Source organism: Manacus candei, unplaced genomic scaffold, assembly GCF_025592945.1.
Source record: "Manacus candei isolate 608988 ecotype Guabito, Panama unplaced genomic scaffold, ASM2559294v1 h1tg000106l, whole genome shotgun sequence".
NCBI lineage: Eukaryota > Metazoa > Chordata > Aves > Passeriformes > Pipridae > Manacus > Manacus candei.
The window spans coordinates 18,540-37,681 of NW_026138154.1; the positions used below are offsets into that span (position 1 = coordinate 18,540).

The following is a 19,142-nucleotide window of genomic DNA, read 5'->3' on the forward strand; positions in this document are numbered from 1 at the left end:
ACTTGGCTCCATCCCCCCGGGGTAGGTGATGAGACACCCCCCCCCAAAATCCCTGCTCACACCAGACCCCCGGGGCTGTAAGAAACATCTTTTATTGACTTAACTCATTTGTTTAGTATCATTGAACAAGGATTATATTTTCAGTGAATCAACCTAAATGCCAAATCCCGGCTAATCCTGACGCCGTCTGTCACACCGAGGGGGGGGACACCCCCCTGATCCCTCCTGGCTGGCTCTGCCCACCCCCCCCTGCTTCCATGTGCCCCCTCCAGCCCTGGGGAAACCCCCCCCAGCAGCATCACCCCTTCCCAGCCTGATTTTGGTCCCCCAAAATCTCCTTTCTCGCCCAAACGTGGCTTAAAAAAAAAACCCAGGGAGGCAGAGGACCGTGGGGAGGGGGCTGCTGGCACCCCCGCTGTGGGGAGGGTGGGGGGTGCTGGGTTTGGCCTGAGGGGGGGAGAAGCAGGAATGAGCCCAGGGGAAAGGGCTGGGTGCTGTTCACACCCCAAAAAACCCCCCCAGCCCCTCCTGCGACCCCCATTCTGTCCCCGGGTCCTCCCGGTGCCCCCTCATGCCGGAGATGCTTCAGTGGGAGGTGGGACCAGCCCCAAAAAGGGGCTGCTCCGAGCTCAGCACGTCAGTCCTCGAGGCTGGATCCGGCCTGGTGGGCACAGAGGGGCTCTAAAAGGACCCTTTTATCCACGATTCCCAGGATTGGAGCAGCGGGGGGGGGGGTGGACAGAGCCAGGGGTCCCAGCCTGGCTGGTCCCACCTCCCACCACCTCCTGCCTGAGCCTTCGACATCTGAAAATCCGGATTTGGAGGAGCGAAGGGGGTGGGATCCCCCTTCCCTGGGGCTCCACCACAGGGGCAGAGGGAGGGACCAGCCCCGGGGGGGCTCCGAGTTCCACAGGGGGGAGAGGAACCAGCCCTGGGGATGCTCCAAAGTCCCTGGGAGGGGGGGACACCAGGGTGGGGCTGGGGAGCTCCACGGGGTCCAGAACAGTCCGGTGTCCGACGGCGGCGACACGGAGAGTACCTTCGGATTCGGGGGGACAACGCCACCCCCCCGCTGCTTTTTGGGGACACCACCGTGACCCCACAGCTCCTGCGGGGAGCAGGGCCCCCTCCTGTGGCAGACAGAGCTCCGGGGCCGAGGGCCAGCACAGTTCCACCCCGGGGACACGCCGCGGGAACGACGAATCCGCGTCCGGCTGCGGGGGGCCATCCCGAACGTCCCCCCCGCGCTCCGTCCCTACTGCCCCGTCCCGTAGGGCCAGTTGAAGGTGCTCCCGGACAGCAGCATGTCCCTGATTAGCGTCTCGATGGGCGTCTTGCCCACGAGCCTCATGAAGAAGAGCTGGGAGATGAGGGCGGCGGGCACGGCCCGGAGCGCCGGCAGCCGCAGGAGCAGCCGCCCGAAGCGCTGCGGCTGCGACGGGTACTGCGAGCGCACGTACTCCGTCAGGGCCACCTGCGCCTTCTCCTGCAGCCCCTCCACGTGCGCCGGGTCCGACAGCCCGCAGGCGTCTGCAAGACAACGGGCAGCACCGGTTGGAGACACCCCCGGGGAGCCCCCAGCCCCGAATTCCCACTTTGTGGATGCGCCCACCAGCAAGGACTGACTGGGAAAGTCCTGGGAAGGACGAGGGAAAACCCTCACGGTTTTCCAGGGGGTGTTCGCATTCCTGCAGGGAACGCTCGTCCCTGCACCCACGTGGACACGCCGGGATGACCAAAACCACGGCGGTGAAGCGCCAGGGAACGAGGACCCTCTGCCACCCCCGGGTGCTCCCCGGACCCCAACGCCGCTGCTGCAGCGTGGGGTGGGCACGGAGGGACCGAGGGATGGGGCTCCCCAAGGTCTCCCTCCATTTCCCTGAGGGCATCTGTGTTCCTACAGATCTGTTCTGTTCCCACCACCCCGGGGAGGCTCATCCCTGTATCCAGAGAAACCCAGGATGCAACAAACCACAGGGGGAAAGTATCAGGGAACAAGGACCCGGATGCTCCCTGGACCCCAAAACCACCTCTGTGGCATGGGAAGAGCACGGATGGACCAAGGGACGAGGCTCCCACCTCCCTGTTTTCCAGGGGGTATTTGCACTCCTGCAGATCCCACTCCCATCACCCCGGGAAGCTCATCCCCGCATCCAGACGGACACGCCGGGACGCTACAACGCCAGGTGAGGAGGGCCCTCTGCCCTCTCCAGACACTCCCCGCACCCCAAACCCCCAGGAAAACAGCAGACACCCCCTCCCTGGTCGCTCCCACCCAGCCCAGCCCAATCCCCCCCCCGGCCCCGCCGCCGTACCGGGCGTGAAGAGCGCGATGGCTTTGAGGCAGCTGTACTCGGCCGAGTCCACCTGGAGCCGGTTGAGCTTCTCCACCTGGTCCTGGAAGATGCGGATCTGGTCCATGAAGGAGACGACGCGGTCGGCGGACATGGGCGAGGCGTGGAAGCCGGCGGCCGCCAGCAGCGGGGCCATGTGGAGCGGCAGCGCCGACTGCGCCGCGTTCAGCACGAACAGCTCGCTCCAGCTGAGCCGCAGCAGCGCCACTTGGTCGGACACGGGCAGCTCCGGGAAGAAGGGGATGTTGCGGGCCCACTCCACGGTGCTGAAGAGCAGGCGGGCGGCCAGCTCGCAGATGTTGTCGATGCCCATCACGCTGCCCTGCTGCGCGTACTGGGAGCCGTAGCGGGCGGCCGGGTAGGGCTCAGCCCGCAGCAGCTGCGAGATGAGCTCCGACACCGGCTGCCCGTTGAAGTACTCCCCGCTGGGGATGGTGTTGGGGCTGCTGCTCGAGTGGCTCGGGGGGATCCGGCCCCGCTGCACGGCTGCGGGGCGACAGGAGCTGTGGGGGGGTCCTGCTGGGTGATCCCACCCCGCTCCCGGCGTTCCCAGGGCCCACGGGAAGGGGGGGGGGAAGGATGGGGGTGCTCCCACCGCCCACCCAGCACCCCCACAGCCTGCCACGGGGATGTTCCCACCATTCACCCTGACATCCCCATGGCATCCCCATGTCCTGCCACAAGGATGCTCTCACCATCCTGACATCCCCAGCATTCCCATATCCTACCACAAGGATGCTCCCACCATCCTCACATCCCCAGCAGGACCATATCCTACCACAAGGATGCTCCTGCCAGCCATCCAGCATTCCCAGCATCCCCAGTATTCCCATATCCTACCACAGGGATGCTCCCACCATCCTGACATCCCCAGCAGGGCCATATCCTGCCACGGGGATGCTCCCACCGCCCACCCAGCATCCCACCACCCCCAGCAGAGCCACCTCCTGCCATCCCAAGGGACGAGGAGCAGCTCTGAGGAGCCCGAGGGGAGGGAGGTGGCGCGAGCCACGCTCGTCCATTTAATATCCCGGCGATCCATCAGCTCCCACCAGCACCCACGGCCTCAGCCACGCCAGGCCGGGTGCCCAGCTGGCACCACAGCCCCCCCACGCCGGCTGCAGCCGCTGCCCAGGGTCATGGCATGGCAGGAATCATTTATTTCCACACAAAACCTCCCCCCTGGAAGCTCCGTTGCCCCGGAGCTCCCGCTCCTAATTGCAGGCAGGAAGAGCCATTTTTCGGCTCCCCCCCACCCCCATTAGTGCCCAGTATTTGCTCAATCCCTGGTAATTAATTTATGGGCTGTTCGTGAGGCACTTAAATGAGAGCTCTAAATCATGCTAAGTGGCAATAATGCCATCCCGACTCCTCTGGAAAAGAGGGAATTACTGTCCTGCTTCCAGCATCCGTCCCCTCTTCCTCCCTGTGTCAATGCCACCTGCCCCGGAGCAGCCACAGCACCTCCATCCCCATCCTGGCACAGCCCCAGCCCCAGGGGTTGGAGATTTTTGGGGGATAAACCTGAGGTTTTTTGGGATCATCCTGGATGCAGAAGCATTTGGGGTTCGTACACACCCCCCCCCAGGTGAGGGGGAGCGGGAGGAAAGCAGGCTGTGGGATTTGCTGGGATCCAGGAGCCCATCCCAGCAGGTGATCCCTGCTCCAGGCATGTACCCTTGTCAGCCCAAAGCTTTTCCAAACAAACACACGGGGGGGGGGGGAGGGCGAGGAGAGGAGGGAAAACCAAAAAACACCAAAAAAAAGGGGTAGGAGGGTTTGCTGGAAACAGGGATATCCCAGGGATTCTCAGGCCACGCTGGGAAGTGCCCTCTCCCCTCGCCCCTGTTACCTTCCTTCCTCATTCCCACTCGGAAGCACTTCTTGAGGCGGCAGTACTGGCATTGGTTGCGGTGGTGCTGGTCGATCTGGCAGTCCCGGTTGGATCTGCGGGAAGCATCGGGAGCAGGTGAGGGGACAGGAAGGGGTGACCCCCCCAAGGGGTCCCTGAGCCCCTCCCCGAGCTCCTCCAGCACCCCCTTCCCACTGGCCTCGGTCACAGCCCTTCCCTCCGCGCTCCAATCCTATGGGAACAGCCATTTCCTACATTCTCCTCCAGATCCCGCTGCCAGCACTGCCCGGGGCTCTTGGGGAGCTGGGAAGACCCCCCCGGGCTCCAGTCCCTGGGGACATGTAGGGCCGGGGAGGGTGTCCCATGTCAGCAGCTCCCTGCCTGCCCACCAGACACGCCAGGAATTTCAAGGAATTCCAACTATTTCCTACGGGGCTGGGGCGGTGCTGAGCCCACGAGCCCCCGGGCACTGCTGTCCCCGTGTCCCCAGAGGAGGGGGACAGGGGGATGTTCCCCCTCCCCAAATCCCCTGGGAGCCTGGAAGGGGGTCATGCCCACCCCCGGCACAGGGATCCATCCCTGAGCACGGCATTCCAGGCAACAGCAGCCACCCCCCGGAGCAACTGCTGAGCTCTGCTCCTGCAGGGAATAATTCCATCCCCAAACGGAATAATTCCATCCCCAAACGGAATAATTCCATCCCCAAATGGAATTATTATCAGCATCCGAATCCCCCCAGCCCCCATCCCAAGGGCTGATTCTCACACCCCACCCCAGCAGCGAACAGAGAGGAGGGGGGGGAGAGGGGTGGGAGCGGGGAATCTGGGATAAATTAAGGCGGATAAAGCAGGAGGCAGGGCCGGGAATCGCCAGCTCGGCCCTGCCCGGGAATCCTGACACGAATCTCCTCAATCCCTACACGGCTCCAGAGGCGAGGCAGGCAGGGATTCCCACGGCGCTCCAACCGGAATTAATTCATCCCGAACATCACCGCTGCGCTCCGGAACGTGCTCCCGATGAAAACTTGTGCCGGCGGAGGAGCGATAACTAATCAAGGCGGCGGGTGACAACTTCATCTCCGGCTGCCGGGATCCAGCGCCGGGAGGAGCCGCCCGCCCGCCCCCCTCCCCGGCCCCAGGGCGCCGGGAAAACCTCCCAGGAGCCACCTCAGCGCCTTCCCAGAGCACAAACCCGCCGGGATGACCCTCTGCTGAGGCCTGGGGGGGCCACCGGGAAAAGCCCTCCCCAAAATCATTTTGGCTCCCCTCCAAGTGAATGAATCACCACGGCCTCGGGGCGCCTGGAAAACCCTGCCAGGAATCATCCCAGTCCCTTTCCAGAGGGAAAACCTGCCCGGCTGACCCTCGTCGTGGCCTCGGGGCACTGGGAAAACCCCCCCCCAAAAATAATGTTGGCTGCCTTCAAATGAATAAAGTCGGTCGGTTGACCCTCACCATGACCTCGAGGCACCGGGAAAACCCTCCCCAGAATCATTTCAGGTCCTTTCCAAGGGACAAAACCACCCGGCTGACCATCCCCACGGCCTTGGGGCACCGGGAAAGGCCCCAAAAATCATCTTAGGTCCTTTCCAGTGGACAAAACTGCCTGTCCGACCCTCACCTCGGCCTCAGGGCGCCAGGAAAAGCCCCCCCAAAATAATTTGGGCTCCCTTCAAATGAATAAACTCGCCTGGTTGACCCTCACCACGGCCTTGGGGTATGAGAAAACCCCCCCCAAAATCATCTCAGCTCCCTTGAAGTGAATAAACTCATCTGGTTGACCCTCACTGCGGCCTTGGGGAATGAGGAAAACCCCCCCAAAAATCATCTCAGGTCCTTTCCAACGGACAAATCCACCTGGCTGCCCCTCACCACGGCCTCGAGGCACCGGGAAAAACACCCAAAAATCATCTCAGCTCCTGCCAGCAGCCCCTAACAAGGTTTTCAGTGGACAAACTGGCCTGGCTGCCCCTCACTGCGGGCTCGGGGCACCAGGAAAACCCCCCAAAATCACCTCGGCTCCTTTCCAAAGGACAAACCCCCCCGGCTGGAACCCTGACACGAATCTCCCCGATTCCCACACGACTCCAGGGGCGAGACAGGCAGGGATTTCCACTGGGAAACCCCCCTAAAAACCGTCCTGGCTCCCTCCCAGTGCAGAAACCCACCTGGCTGCCCCTCACCGCGCCCTCGGGGCGCCGGGAAAACCTCCCCAAAACCACCTCAGCAGCTCCTAACGAGTTTTCCAATGGAAAAGGCAGCAGCGACCTGGGAAACTTCGAGGCTACAAAAGGCGTCGACTGTGCTAATTATGTAATTAGAGCGGGTAATTATTTAGTGCAAGAACTAAACTGAATCCAACTCACTTTTAATATTCAAATTAGCGCCATCGGGGCCCGGTGCCGCTTTTGACTCCGGAACAAAGCGGATGCCGGGGCTGCCGGGGGAGCTTTGTTCCCGGCCCCTCCGACACTTCACTCCCCACTTGGAAAACCAACAGTTCCCCTGTTGCTCCAAATCACTTCCCAGCACAAAAAGAGGGAAAAAAAAAAAACACAAACCAAACCCCAAACATCACAAGTGGGAGCCCAGACCCCGGGGACGAGGGCGGGATAAAATCCCGGGGGATCCGAGCCCCGTCACCCCGGCGATCTGGGATGCAGCGTCCGTCCGTCTCCCAGGGAGCCGCTCCGGCCTCCCCTTTGTTCCAGGAAGCTGGAATTTCTCAAAAGCCATCTGTATTCCCCATCTTCCAATCATTAATCCCGAGCCGAGCGGATCCCGCCGCTCCGGAGGGGAAACTGAGGCAGGGCCGGGGCGACGCCTCCGCACGCGCCGCGGCCACGGGGAGGGAGACGGGACACGCTCGGGGCCGTGGGGACACGGGAAGCGGCCCCTGCCCCACGCTGCCGGCCCGGGGGGCCCCACGGCACGGCCACGAGCTGCCTGGCTGACGTCAGCCGGGACCGGAGCCGGGAGCTGCCGGGAGCTGCCGGGAGCGGAGCCGCCGCGCACGGGGGAGGACGAATCTAGGCCGCCCAAACGGGAGCCAAGCGGCTCCCAGACAATTCCCTTCCCTTCCCTCGAAGCATCCGGCCCCTTCCCTGGGCATGCAGAGAGCGGGGTGTGGAGATGGGGTGCCCCACGGATGAGGGATGCCCACGGATGGGGTGTCAGTGCCATCCTTGCAGCGCTCCCACTGGTTTGGAAAACGCCGCTGGAAGCGCTCGGATCCAGCCCCTATGGAGGTATTTCCCTCTCTGGGAGCAGCCTGACATGGGGGGTCTCCCCTCCAAGCACCAGCCAAGCCCCATCCTTGTTCCGAGCCCGAGAAACTCCGGAGTTATTGGCAGCTCCCAACTTGCCAGGGGTCACCAATATCCCGGTCCTGCTGGTGGGCCTGGATCCACGGCAGCGCTCGGGGGGCTGGCAGAGGAGGCAGCCCCTCACCCGGGCATCCCAGCGGGTCCCTATTCCCGGCCCCCCAGCGGGTCCGTGCCCGGGCTCCCGGCCCCTCCGGCCGGCTCGGTCCTGCCGCGCTGCGCGGGGGCAGCGGCCGTGACCGGAGTGACTCACGGGCACAATTAATGCCGGAGCAGCGGCGGGTGAGGATGACGAGGATCCGGACACCGGCTGTGCCCGAGGGCCCCGGGAACAGGGAACACGGCACACGCATCCCGGGGGCCGGGGGGCTGCCGGGGTGGGGTGCAGGGCATGGAGGGATCCCAGTGCTGTACTGGGGGGACACTGAGATGTACTGGGGGGGATCTCTGTGCTGTACTGGGGGATCCCTGTCTGTACTGGAAGGGACCCCTGTGCTGCTCTGGTGGATCCCTCTGCCATACTGGGGGACACTGTGCCGTACTGGAGGGGATCCCTGTGCTACACCAGAGACCCTCGTGCTACACTGTGCTGTACCGGGGGGGCCATCTGTGCTTTCCTGGGAGGACCCTCGTGCTGCACCAGGAGACGCCTGAGCTCTGCCGGGAGACGCCAGGGCCGTGCCGAGGGGGAACCTCTGTGCTGCTCCGGGGACCCCCGAGCCGTGCCGGGCACCCTGTGCTGCACCGTGGGCCACCGATCGTGCCGGAGGGCCCCCTACCCGGTACCGGGGCCCCCCGTCCGGCCACACCGGTGCCCCCGTTCCTGCTGCAGCGAGGCCACCACGCAGCCACAGCAGGGCCAGCGCAGAGGCCACTGCAGAGCCACACCAGTGACCCGCACCGCTGCCACCGGGGACCACCCTCCGACCCGCCACCGCGCCGCTGCCCCACCCCAGGAAGGGGGGGTGGTGGTGGTGGGGATCCCCCCCCCCCCCAGGCGCCCCCCAAGACCCCCCCACCCCCCCGGTACCTGCAGGTGTAGCTGAGGTTCCTGCGGATGCTGCGCTTGAAGAAGCTCTTGCAGCCCTCGCAGGTGAAGACCCCGTAGTGCTTCCCGCTGGACTTGTCCCCGCACACCACGCAGTCCACGGCGGCCCCGGCCCGCTCCTCCTCGCCGTGCTCCGCGTCGCTGCCGCCGCCCGCGGGGGACGCCGCCTCCTCCCCGCCGCCGCCGCCGCCGTTGGGCTCTCCCCATCCGCCGGCCACCATGGCCATGGCTCCGCGGGGCTCGGCACCGGCCGCGGGGCTCAGCGCCGGCCCCGCCGCCGCATCGAGCGGAGCCGCCCCGGTGCTGCCTCCCGCAAACGAGTTCGGCAAGTTTTTTGTTTTTTTTTTTTTTTTTTTTTCGGCCGAGCGGCGGCCGGTTTGGGATTTTCACGGTGGTTATTTTTTTTTTTTTTTTGGCCTTTTTTTTTTTTTTGTTGTTTTGGCTTGTTGTTTTCTAACCCACCCCCCCGCCCCCTCCCTCCCCGTTTAGCCCTCCCCTATCGCCGGGATCCCTTTCGCCCAGGGATTCGTTTTTCCCAGCGATTCCTCCCCCTCCTCCTCCCCGCCCCGGTTAACGGGGGGGCCCCGCGGAAACTTTGCGGCGGCGGGCGCGGGGCGCGGCGCATCCCCCCGCGGGGACCGGCCGCATGCGGGGGCCGCTCCCGCCCCCGGTGGCTCCTCCGCTCCGCGGCACCGGCTGGAAGGAGGAGGAGGAGAGGAGGAGGCGAGGAGAGGAGGAGGAGGGAGGGGGCGGCGCTGCCCCGGCCCGCCCTCGCCCCCCCGGGCCCCGCCGCCGCACGCAGCCCGGTCCCGGTGCGGGTGCGGGTGCGGCGGGACCGGCTCCGCCGAGCCCCGGGGCTCTCCCCGCCTCCCGTGAAAGAGCAAAGTTCAGCCGCTGCCGCGGTGGCCGCCCTGGATGCTCCTCCCCGTCCTCCTCCCCTTCCGCTCCCGGGTCCTGCCCCGGTCCCGGCCCCGCCGCCGCACCGGGCCGCCCCCGCCGCCCCCCGCACCCCGCGGGGCCCCGCAGCCCCGGGCGGGGCGGTCACCGGCGCCCCGGCCCGTGGTACCGGCGGTACCGGCGCTGGCAGAGCCGGGCACGGCCCCGGTGCGGGGCCGTGGTGATGGAGCGGGAGGTTTGGCCACCGGAGGTGGCGGGATGTGGCCCCTCCCGGTCCCCCGCTGCATTTTGGGGACCGGAGCCCTCGGCCGGCACCGAGAGAGCTCGGCACCTCCCGCTGCACCGAGAGCCCGGAATTGTGGTGGGAGGCTGGCATTGGAACGGGAGCCCAGCATGGCACCAGGATCCCAGCATCAAACTGGGAGCCTGGTGTTGTACTGGGAGCCTGGCACTGTCACGGGAGCCCGGTGTGGCACCGGGATCCCAGCACAGAACTGGGAGTCCGGCATCGCTCTGGGAGCCCCACACTGGACCAGGAGCCCAGCGTGGCACTGGGAGCTCCACATCCTACTGGGAGCCCAGCGTGGCACTGGGAGCTCCACATCCTACTGGGAGCCCAGCGTGGCACTGGGAGCTCCACATCCTACTGGGATTCCAGCGTGGCACCAAGAGCCCGGCATGTAGGGCCACCTGGGCTGCGGCGTCGCGGCACAGTGTGATGCCGTCGGGGGCCGCCGGGATGCTGGGAAGCTGGGAAGCAATTCCCCCCTACTCCTGGCTGGGAAGCAATTCCCCCCTACTCCTGGCTGGGAAGCAATTCCCCACTACTCCTGGCTGGGAAGCAATTCCCCACTACTCCTGGCCCGTGGCCAAGCCGTCGGCACCGTCAATCCCCTCCTCTCGCCGACAGCCCCAGCGGGATCTTTAATTACCGAGGCCGTGGCTCGCGTGGGGCTGCGGGGCGATCCCGGGGGGTCCCTCGGGAGCCACCAGCCCTGGGAGGGAGCAAAGGGGCCGGACGTGGCCGGGGCCCGACTCCCGCGGCCCCATAAAGCCCGTCTGCAATGTGGTTAATCCAGTCGGACCCGTAGGAGCCGGCCAGGGGCGGCCGGTGGGTGCTGGGTGCTCCTCGCCCGCCTGCTGCCGCCCTGGAAATCATTAACCAGGGGATAAACCCTGTGGAAAGGTGCCTGACCCCGGAGCAGCCCCCGCCACCGCCCTGCCGCCGCCTTTCACCCGGGGCCAAACTCCCCTCCCGGCCATGCCACGGCGGCCCCGGTGAATCCCGGCACCCGCTCGCCTTGACTTCCAGGGGCAAAGTCCGGCGGGCAGGGCGCGGGGATGGGGTGGGGTGGACCGGGTGCCCCCTCGCACCCCTGACCCCCCGGCGTCCCCACGGGGCGCTCCACCTCACGGTGAGGATGCCGGTGCCGTGTGGCGTGGCTGGGAATGCCCACACCGCCTGGAACCAGCGCTGCCAGGACCTTCCTGCCGGTGTCCTTGGCATTCCCAACCCACGTGCCAGGGCTGAGGTTAAGGGAAGGGCAAAGCAAGGCCCTGAGCCTGGAGCTGGGGTGCAGCGGGGGGGTGTGTGTGTGACACGGCCATAAACAAAACAACCCCCCCTGTTTCTCCTGGCTTTAGGGGTCTCTGCTCACCGGGTACCCACTGATATGGTGCCCCGAAAGGCCCCGATGCCCCAGGGCTGCCGTGGCCACGGAATAACACCCGGCAGAGCCAGCTGGGAACGGGGCCGGGCTGGGGGGGGGTCCGAGGGCGGGCAGGGGGGTCACCCCCACCTGCAGCCAGCCCCGCTTCTCCTTTCTCTTCTGTCAGGCCGTGATTTATGGCCCTTTCCCTGCCGCTCCCCCGCCCCCTCCTCGCCCCCTGCAAAAAATAATAATCCAGGAACAAAGGAGGAAATTGGATCTTGTCCCCCGCGCGGCTCCCGGCCCCGCGCTGGGAGCCGGTTTGTTTTGACGTCGGTGTCCAGTTGGCGAAGGCGTTTGATCTCCGGAGGAATTCCTCCTTCCTCGCACTGCTCCGCTGCCTCCGCCGCACAAAAGGGCCCCCGGGAGCCGCCGGCGCGTTTCGTGCCGCCCCGGCGCCCCCGGGAAGGGTCCGGCACCGGCGGAGGCCTCGCCGAGGTTTCCGGAGTCACGGGGGTTGGACCCGGCTCCGGCGTGGGCACGGGGGGCAGCGGTGACCCCGTGGGCAGGGGGATGGCAGAGGAGTTCTTGCCAAAATGTGCGGGCAGGGCTGGGTTTGCGGCTGTGCAGATGGAGAGCCGGGTGCCATTGGCACTGGAGAGCTGAGTGCCAGCACCGAGGGAGAGGTGGGAACCAGCAGCACCGGAGATTCTGGTGCCATCCCTGATGGAGGGGTGGGAACCAGCAGCACCGGGGAGCCTGGTGCCATCCCTGATGGAGAGGTGGGAACCAGCAGCACCGGGGAGCCTGGTGCCATCCCTGATGGAGAGGTGGGAACCAGCAGCACCGGGGAGCCTGGTGCCATCCCTGATGGAGAGGTGGGAACCAGCAGCACCGGGGAGCCTGGTGCTGTCCCTGATGGAGGGGTGGGAACCAGCAGCACCAGAGATTCTGGTGCCATCCCTGATGGAGGGGTGGGAACCAGCAGCACCAGAGATTCTGGTGCCATCCCTGATGGAGGGGTGGGAACCAGCAGCACTGCGGAGCCGGATGCCAACACCAGCACCAGCTCGGCCCCAAAACCCCTCGTGCCAGTTGTCCCCGCTCTAGGCTGTGGGGTGCCCATTCCCTCTCCCAGGCCCATGTGGGAGCTGCCAGCGGTGGTGCTTCCCGGGGGCTTGGATAGATACCACCCTGTCCCTCTGTCTGTCCCCCCCCGAGCCCCAGCATAGCCCCACATGGGGATTTGGGGTCAATTCCCTGATTTTCAGCCCTTGTTCAGGCCCTGCTCTGCTCCCACTCCCGTGAGGGTGCAAACCTTGGGTGGGGATCACTGCACACAGGGGCTCTCACCCCCCATGCCCCCCATGTCACCCCATGGAGAGGTGGTTGCACCCCCCCAATGCCATGGATTTGCCCCCAGAGGCTGGGGGTGACCTGAACCCCCTCCTGCTCCACAGAGGGGAAACTGAGGCAGGGAGTGGGACAGAACATCAGCGGGCATGTGGAGCCCCGGCCTGGCCCCAGGGTCAGCAGGACGTGGCGGGGGGGACCCTCTGGGCGGGGTGGGGGCGGTGGCAGGTCCCACCTGCCCTCCCCCTCCTGCCGGCACCCAGGGTCGAGGCCGCCCCGGCTGCCCCGGCCTTTCATGCGGCTCTCGGTGGAGCCTGACCCCGCACAAAGCCCCCGGGAGCCCATTTGAATCTGAAAAGGGGTCTGAGCGCGGAGCCCTGACCTTCAACCTGCGGGTCAGCCCCTCCACACCACCGGCCCAGCCCACGGGACCCCCCCACCAGCCACAGACCCCCCCGGGGCCGTGCCCAGGGCAGGCAGGGACTGGGAGTGGGGGCACAGGCAGGGATTGGGAGCGGGGGGCACAGGCAGGGACTGGGAGCGGGGGGCACAGGCAGGCACTGGGAGCGGGGGGCACAGGCAGGCACTGGGAGCGGGGGGCACAGGCAGGCACTGGGAGCGGGGGGCACAGGCAGCCCCCAGCTCCAGTATCCGTGTCTGGGCACCCACCCCCTGTGCTGGGCACCAATCAGGGCTCTGCTGCTCCCATTTTGTGCCGGGGCAGCTCCCTGGGGAAGGTGTCCTTTGATCCAGCCCTGCTGCCTCTGGGGACACGAGGTGACCCCATTTCAGAGACTGGAGACGTGGCGGGGGTGGAGGGCACAGGCAGCTCAGGGGGATGAGCTGCATCCCTGCTCCCTGAGTCCCTGCAGCCCTGAATCCCTAAATCCCTCCCTCATTGCATCCCCACACCCCTGCATCCCCATATCCCTGCATCCCTGAATCCCTGCATCCCCACAGCTCTGCAACCCCGAATCCCTACCTCCCTGAATCCCTACATCCCCTGCATCCCTGAATCCCTACATCCCCTGCATCCCTGAATCTCTACATCCCCTGAATCCCTACATCCCCTGCATCCCTGAATCCCTACATCCCCTGCATCCCTGAATCTCTACATCCCCTGAATCCCTACATCCCCTGCATCCCTGCATCCCCACAGCTCTGCATCCCTGCATAATTGCACCGCTGTGTCCCTGCATCCCCGAATCCCTGCATCCCTCTCCCAGCGCTCTCCATCACCACAGCTCCAGATGTTGATCCACGGAGCCTTGAACTCCGCTGCAGGATCTCTCCAGGGCGATCCAGGCCTCACTGGAGCCCATTCCAGCTCCGTGCCTCAGTTTCCCTCCACCCCTCGGCCCATCCAAGCCCTGCCCTGTCCCCACTCATCCCCCCCCCAAGCCCCACGCTCAGCCCTGCTCCCACCATCCCTGTGCTCCCACCATCCCTGTGCTCCCACCATCCCTGTGCTCCCTCGTGTGGGGATGGGGGGCTCAGGATGGTGGGCTGAACCCCCCCCCAGTCCCCTCGGCAGCCCCCCGGCCCAGCCCGCTCCCGGAGCCCCCCGTGCAGGGCCGGGCTGCCCCCGGCGCGGGGTCAGCGCTCCTCTTCCTCCTGAATATGGATGGGCCCCGCGCCACGGCCACTGCCGTCACCTTTGATCCCGCGCCAGGGACAACCAAATGGCTTCATCTGCGCCGGGAGACAGCGGGGGGGGGCGCGGGGGGGACGCCCTTTGTTCCCGGCCCCCCTGGGACGAGCCGAGCCGGGGGTCCCCCAGCTGAGCCCCGTCCGAGCTCAAAACCCCCCCAACGCCAAACCACGAGCGTCCACCCTTTATTACAGCGGGGAGGGGGTACAGCGGGGAGGGGGCTCCCGGGGGGGGGTCTCTAGATGCAGGTCTCGCTGCCGGCCGGGCCCCGCTCCAGGGAGTGCAGCCTGCGGGCCAGCGCCTGCTCCCGCCGGGAATGTTGCCTGCGCAGGGCTCCTGCCTGCGCCTCCAGGCGCCGCGCCTGGGCTGCCTGCTTGCGCCGGGCACCGCGGTACGCCAGGGCCAGGGCGCTGAGGGGCACGCTCAGCACCCGCCCGGGCACCCGGCACGCGGGGGACACGGGGGACAGGGGGGACAGGGGAGATATGGGGGACAGAGGGGACACCGGGCATGCAGGGGACACAGGAGATATGGGGGACAGAGGAGACACCGGGCATGTGAAGGACACGGGGGGGCATGGGGTATATGGGGGATATGGGGGATGTGGGGACCCAGGGGATTTAGGACAACCAGGGATCATGGGGACCGAGGGGAACCAGGGGACACATGTGACACAGGGGACCCAGGGCACTCAGGGGATCCAGGGGACACAGGGTATCCGGGGGATTGAGAAGATCCAGGGGATTCAGGGGACCCAAGGGACACGGGGGATCCAGGACACCCAGGGTATCCAGGGGACACAGGGCACCCAGAGGACAAAGGGATGGAGGGAACACAGGGCACCCAGGAGACCAAGGGGATCCAGGGGCCATAGGGGACACAAGGGACTGAGGGGACAGAAGACACCCAGGGGATCCAGAGGGCCAAGGGGACTCAGGGAATCCGGGGCACCCAAGGGACACAGGGCACCCAGGAGATGCTGCACCCCACGCCCACCCAGCAGAGATGTGGGTGCCCCCTGCCCACCTGTGCGCCTGGAACAGATCCGTGGTGACGGTGACACTCTGTGCCTGCTGCGCTCGGCTGGCAGCACTGCCCTGCTCCAGGGACAGCACCAGCTCCTGTGCCCGGGCACGCAGCTCCTCCGCCCTGGGGACACGCGCGTGGCAGCCGGTCCTGCACCGAGCCTGGTGCCCACGCAGTGCCCACCCCGGCACAGTTCCCAGCGCGATTCCCAGCGTGGCCCCACGCCCAGCCCCTCACAGTGGCCATCCCGGCACCGCTCACACCGTCGAGGTCTCTCACCTGGCCGAGGTGCGGAGCAGCTCTTCCCTCATCCTCTCCGGGTCCGGAGGGTTCCGCGGAGCCGCCGCTCCGCCCCGGCCAATCTGGGCATCCTGCAGAGATCGGGTGTGGGTCCCATCCCTGGGGAGACCCCCAGCCCCGGGGAGGGGGCTCCGAGCCATCCTTACCCCCTCGCTGCTGCTGGAGCTGCTGGAGCTGCTGGGGGGGTGGCGGGTGCCCCCCTCCCGCTCCCACTGCAGGTGCTGGAGCACGAGGCGCAGGGCAGCCTCCCGCGGGCCCTGCCCGGCCAGCAGCACCTCCAGGCCCCTCTTCTCCCTCTCCACCAGCTGCAGCCGCGTCCTCAGCTCAGCCATGGCCTCCTGGCACGGCAGCGGCGTCACCGCCCTCTGGCTCCACTCCCACGTGGAGGGATCCGGGCGTCGGGCCCCTCAACCCCAAATCCCTCACCTTGAGCATGGCCAGGTCCTGCAGCAGCTCCGCCTTCTCGGGCCGCCTCCAGCCCGGCAGCAGCGCCCTGGCGTCCCGCAGTGCCCTCTCGGCCCGGGCCCGGGCGTCCTGGCCGTGCTGGGTCACCCCGGGGGGGGCCGGGGCGTCCAGCAGGGACCCCTCCACGGCCGCCTGCTCGGCACGGAGCCGGCGGATGTGCTCCCGCAGGGCCCCCTCCTCCATCCCCCGGGGCGCCGCAGTGCTGTGGGGTAGGGATGTGCCTGGGGTGGGCACGGGGGTACCCCGGGGACGGCCGAACACCGTGCCCCCCGCCCTCCTCCGGGTACCTCTGTGCCCCGGGGGGGCTGCTGGCCCCGCTCTCCTCCCGCCCGTCCGGCTCCGCTGGGCCCGGGAGCTGCGGCCCCTCCGTGGCCGTGGGGCTGGACCCCTGTGCGTGCCCTGGGCTCGGCTCGCCCGCGGCTCCTGGGCACGGGACAGGCAGTGTGCGGGCAGGTGCCCCTCTGCAGGGCATCCTCCCTCCCCAGCATCCTCCCCGCACCCCTCCAGGGCCCCTCCTTGGAGCAGTGTTCCCACCCAGCCCTCCTGCATCGTCCCAAATCCCCACACACGCCTCGTGCATCCCTTCAGCCTCCTCGCTGGTCACTCCCCAGTGTCCCCTCAGAATCCTCCCCAGGACCACCAGCATCGTCCTGGTAACTCCCCAGTATCCTCCCCAGCAGCACCAGTATCCTCCCAGCATCCCTCCCGATAACTCCCCAGTATCCCCTTAACATCCTCCCAGCATCCCCTCTGGCACTCCCAGTATCCCCTCAGTGTCTTTCCCGGCACACCCCATATCCCCCCATCATCCTCCCCGACACCTCCCCAGCACCCCCCAGCACCCCCAACACCCCGGAGCCCCCCGAGCTGTCACTCACCCCCACGGGCACCGTCCTCCCGTCCCACCTTTGCCTGCAGCAGGTCCAGGAGGGCGGCATAAGCGCCCCCGCAGCGCTCGCTGCGGGACGAGGGGCTCAGTGTGGCTGTCCCCATCCTGCCCCCCATGCTGGTGCCACCCCCTCCCATCCCGTGCCCTCCCGTCCCACCTGCAGCGCAGGGCCAGGCGCAGGGCGGTGCTGTGGGACTCGTGCTGCCCCAGCTCCATGCTCAGCCTTTCTGCCTCGCTCTTGCACTCCTGCAGCGCGGCCGCCAGCTCCCGGTTCACCTCCTGCAGCCGCCCCAGGCACCTGGGCACGGCCAGCACTGCGGTCAGGCCGTGCCAGACCTCGGCTGCCCCACCGGGGAGGGCCCGGCAGCCCCGGGGATGGGGGGTCTCACCCCTGCAGCTGCTGCAGCCGCTCCTCCTGCTCCCGGCTGGCACCCGCCGAGGGCTGGGGGGACAGGGGGCTGTGGGGCTGAGAACTGAGGGGCTGCACCCTGTGGGGCTGGATCCTGAGGGGCTGCACCCCGTGGGGCAGATCCTGCGGAGGGAACAGGCAGAGCCCAGCACCGGGGCAGGATCCCACCCACCAACCCGCCCCCCGCCATGTCCTGACCCCCCCACTCACCTGGTGCAGCCTCAGGGGGCTGCTGACCCCGGGGGCGTCACTTCCAGAGCCCCCCAGCTCCTCCAGGCTGGACAGAGCATCCCGCAGGTCCCTCACCTGTGCCGGGCACTGGGCTGAGCCCTGGGGTCGCACCCGGTGCCCCCCGCGTGGTGCCCCCGCACCCACCTTGCCCTGCAGGCGGTCCCGCTCCCCCCGCAGCGCCCGCAGCGTGGCCGTGGCCTGTCCCAGCTCCTCGTCCCGGCGCCCCACGGCCGCCCGGAGCGCCGCGTTCCTCGCCAGCGCCGCCGCCACCTCCGCCGGCACCTCCTGGCCCGCCGCCACCCGCCGGGCACCGCCGGGTCACCCGCCCGGCCCAGCCCGGAGCCCGGCTCAGCTCCTCCAGGCTCTGGGGGTGCAGAGCCGGTCAGTGGGTGCCCACCCCCTCGGCATCGGGGCCGGGGGTGCCGGCGAGCCCCACCTTGGCCGCTCGCGCCCACTCCTCGCTGGGCAGGGGCTGTGCCGGCGGCCGCCGGTGCCGGGAGAAGACGGCGCGTTCCAGGGAGCTCACGGCGTGCTGGAGGTCGGCGAAGAGGTCGGGGCTGTGGGCTGGGGGCGGGGGGCACAGAGGGGTCAGGGGTGGCACGGCGTGGGGTGAGGTGGCACAGCGCACACGGCACTGGGCACTCACCTTCCTGCCCGGTGCCGGTGCCGTCGAGGTGCCGCGGCGTGGGGCTGGCAGAGGGGGGGCTGGCGGTGCCCTCCCAGCCCTCCTCGCCCTCCCTGCGAGACAATGAAGGGCAGAGATGGAGGGGGGCCATGTGGTGGCAGCCCTCAGTGCCCTCCCTGTGCCAATGCCGGTGCCGGTACCTGCCGGGGCGGCGCTGGAGCCGCTCTGCCCGCCGGTGCAGCCGGGCCACGGTGGCCAGGAGCCCGGCGATGCGCTCCTCGTAGCGCAGGATGTCCTCGGCGTCACCCGCCACGTCCTCCTCATCGCCAGCCTCATCCTCCTCTTCCTCATCACCCTCATCCCCTCCTTCATCCTCCTCCTCGCCGGGTGGGAGCTGGGGGGGCCGCAGGGACCAGGGGGGTGTGTCCGTCCCCCCGCCAGCACTGGGGCCGGAGGGGGTGGCACCCACCGGGCTTTCCTGGGATGGAGATGAGTTTTGGCCACCAGCCCGTTGGTCTCCGGGCCTGGAATTCCACCCCAGAGCCCGGCACCAGGCCTGTGCCCGGGGGGTGCCCGAGGGCGGCACGAGGAGCCCCCCGGCCGTGTGGGATCAGCCCCGGGAAGTGCCCAGCACACCCCACAGCCCACTTGCCTTCTCCATCCCGGGCACTTCCTGCCCTGTGTCCTGTTGGTGCTCCCAGTGCGTCCCAGTTCCACACTGGGGGTCCCAGTACGTCCCAGTTCCCCTCTGAGGGTCTCAGCACGTTGTGATTCCACGCCCAGGGTCCTGGTACGTCCCAGTCCCACCCTGGGGCTCCGCCACGTCCCAGTTCCACACCGGTGCTCCCAGTACGTCCCAGTTCCACCCTGGGGTTCCAGCACGTCCCGATCCCACGGCCAAGGCTCCGACACCTTCCGGCACGTTCCGGCTGCGCCTCCGGCCGCTGCCCTTGGCCTTCCCCTGTCCTTGTTCCTGCCGAGATTTCCTCTTCCCTGCGGCCTCCTCCACTTAACCCCCGCGCTGCCCCGTGCGGGGGTGAGGGCAGAGCTGTTTCGGGGTGCTCTGCCCCC

The 19,142-nt window shown here is 67.6% G+C and overlaps 2 protein-coding genes across 2 annotated transcripts; both read right to left on the bottom strand.

Moving 5' to 3' along the window:
- Positions 1-76: 76 nt before the first annotated feature.
- On the bottom strand, positions 77-9,036 carry NR2F6 (nuclear receptor subfamily 2 group F member 6). The gene is made up of 4 exons (XM_051769242.1): positions 8,559-9,036; positions 4,207-4,301; positions 2,316-2,840; positions 77-1,530 (listed from the first exon to the last, which is right to left on the bottom strand). The coding sequence occupies exons 1-4, from the start codon at positions 8,801-8,803 to the stop codon at positions 1,256-1,258; spliced, it is 1,140 nt and encodes a 379-aa protein (XP_051625202.1). The 5' UTR covers positions 8,804-9,036; the 3' UTR covers positions 77-1,255.
- Positions 9,037-14,327: 5,291 nt separating this feature from the next.
- Positions 14,328-18,678, bottom strand: USHBP1 (USH1 protein network component harmonin binding protein 1; the record flags this gene model as incomplete). The annotated part of the gene is given in 14 exon segments (XM_051769257.1): positions 14,328-14,536; positions 15,153-15,275; positions 15,432-15,523; positions 15,599-15,790; positions 15,879-16,119; positions 16,205-16,340; positions 16,796-16,875; positions 16,964-17,104; positions 17,196-17,521; positions 17,591-17,728; positions 17,730-17,810; positions 17,883-18,010; positions 18,093-18,184; positions 18,272-18,678. Coding segments are annotated over 14 exon segments (2,349 nt in total), but the record flags the coding sequence as incomplete, so codon positions are not given.
- Positions 18,679-19,142: the final 464 nt, after the last annotated feature.

Coding starts and splice junctions, on each gene's coding strand:
- NR2F6 (XM_051769242.1), bottom strand. CDS start 8,803: ATGGCCATGGTGGCCGGCGGATGGGGAGAGCCCAACGGCGGCGGCGGC. Junction 2,841..4,206: donor AGTGGGAATGAGGAAGGAAG/GTAACAGGGGCG, acceptor GTCGCCCCGCAG/CCGTGCAGCGGGGCCGGATC. Junction 1,531..2,315: donor CATCGCGCTCTTCACGCCCG/GTACGGCGGCGG, acceptor GTTGTCTTGCAG/ACGCCTGCGGGCTGTCGGAC.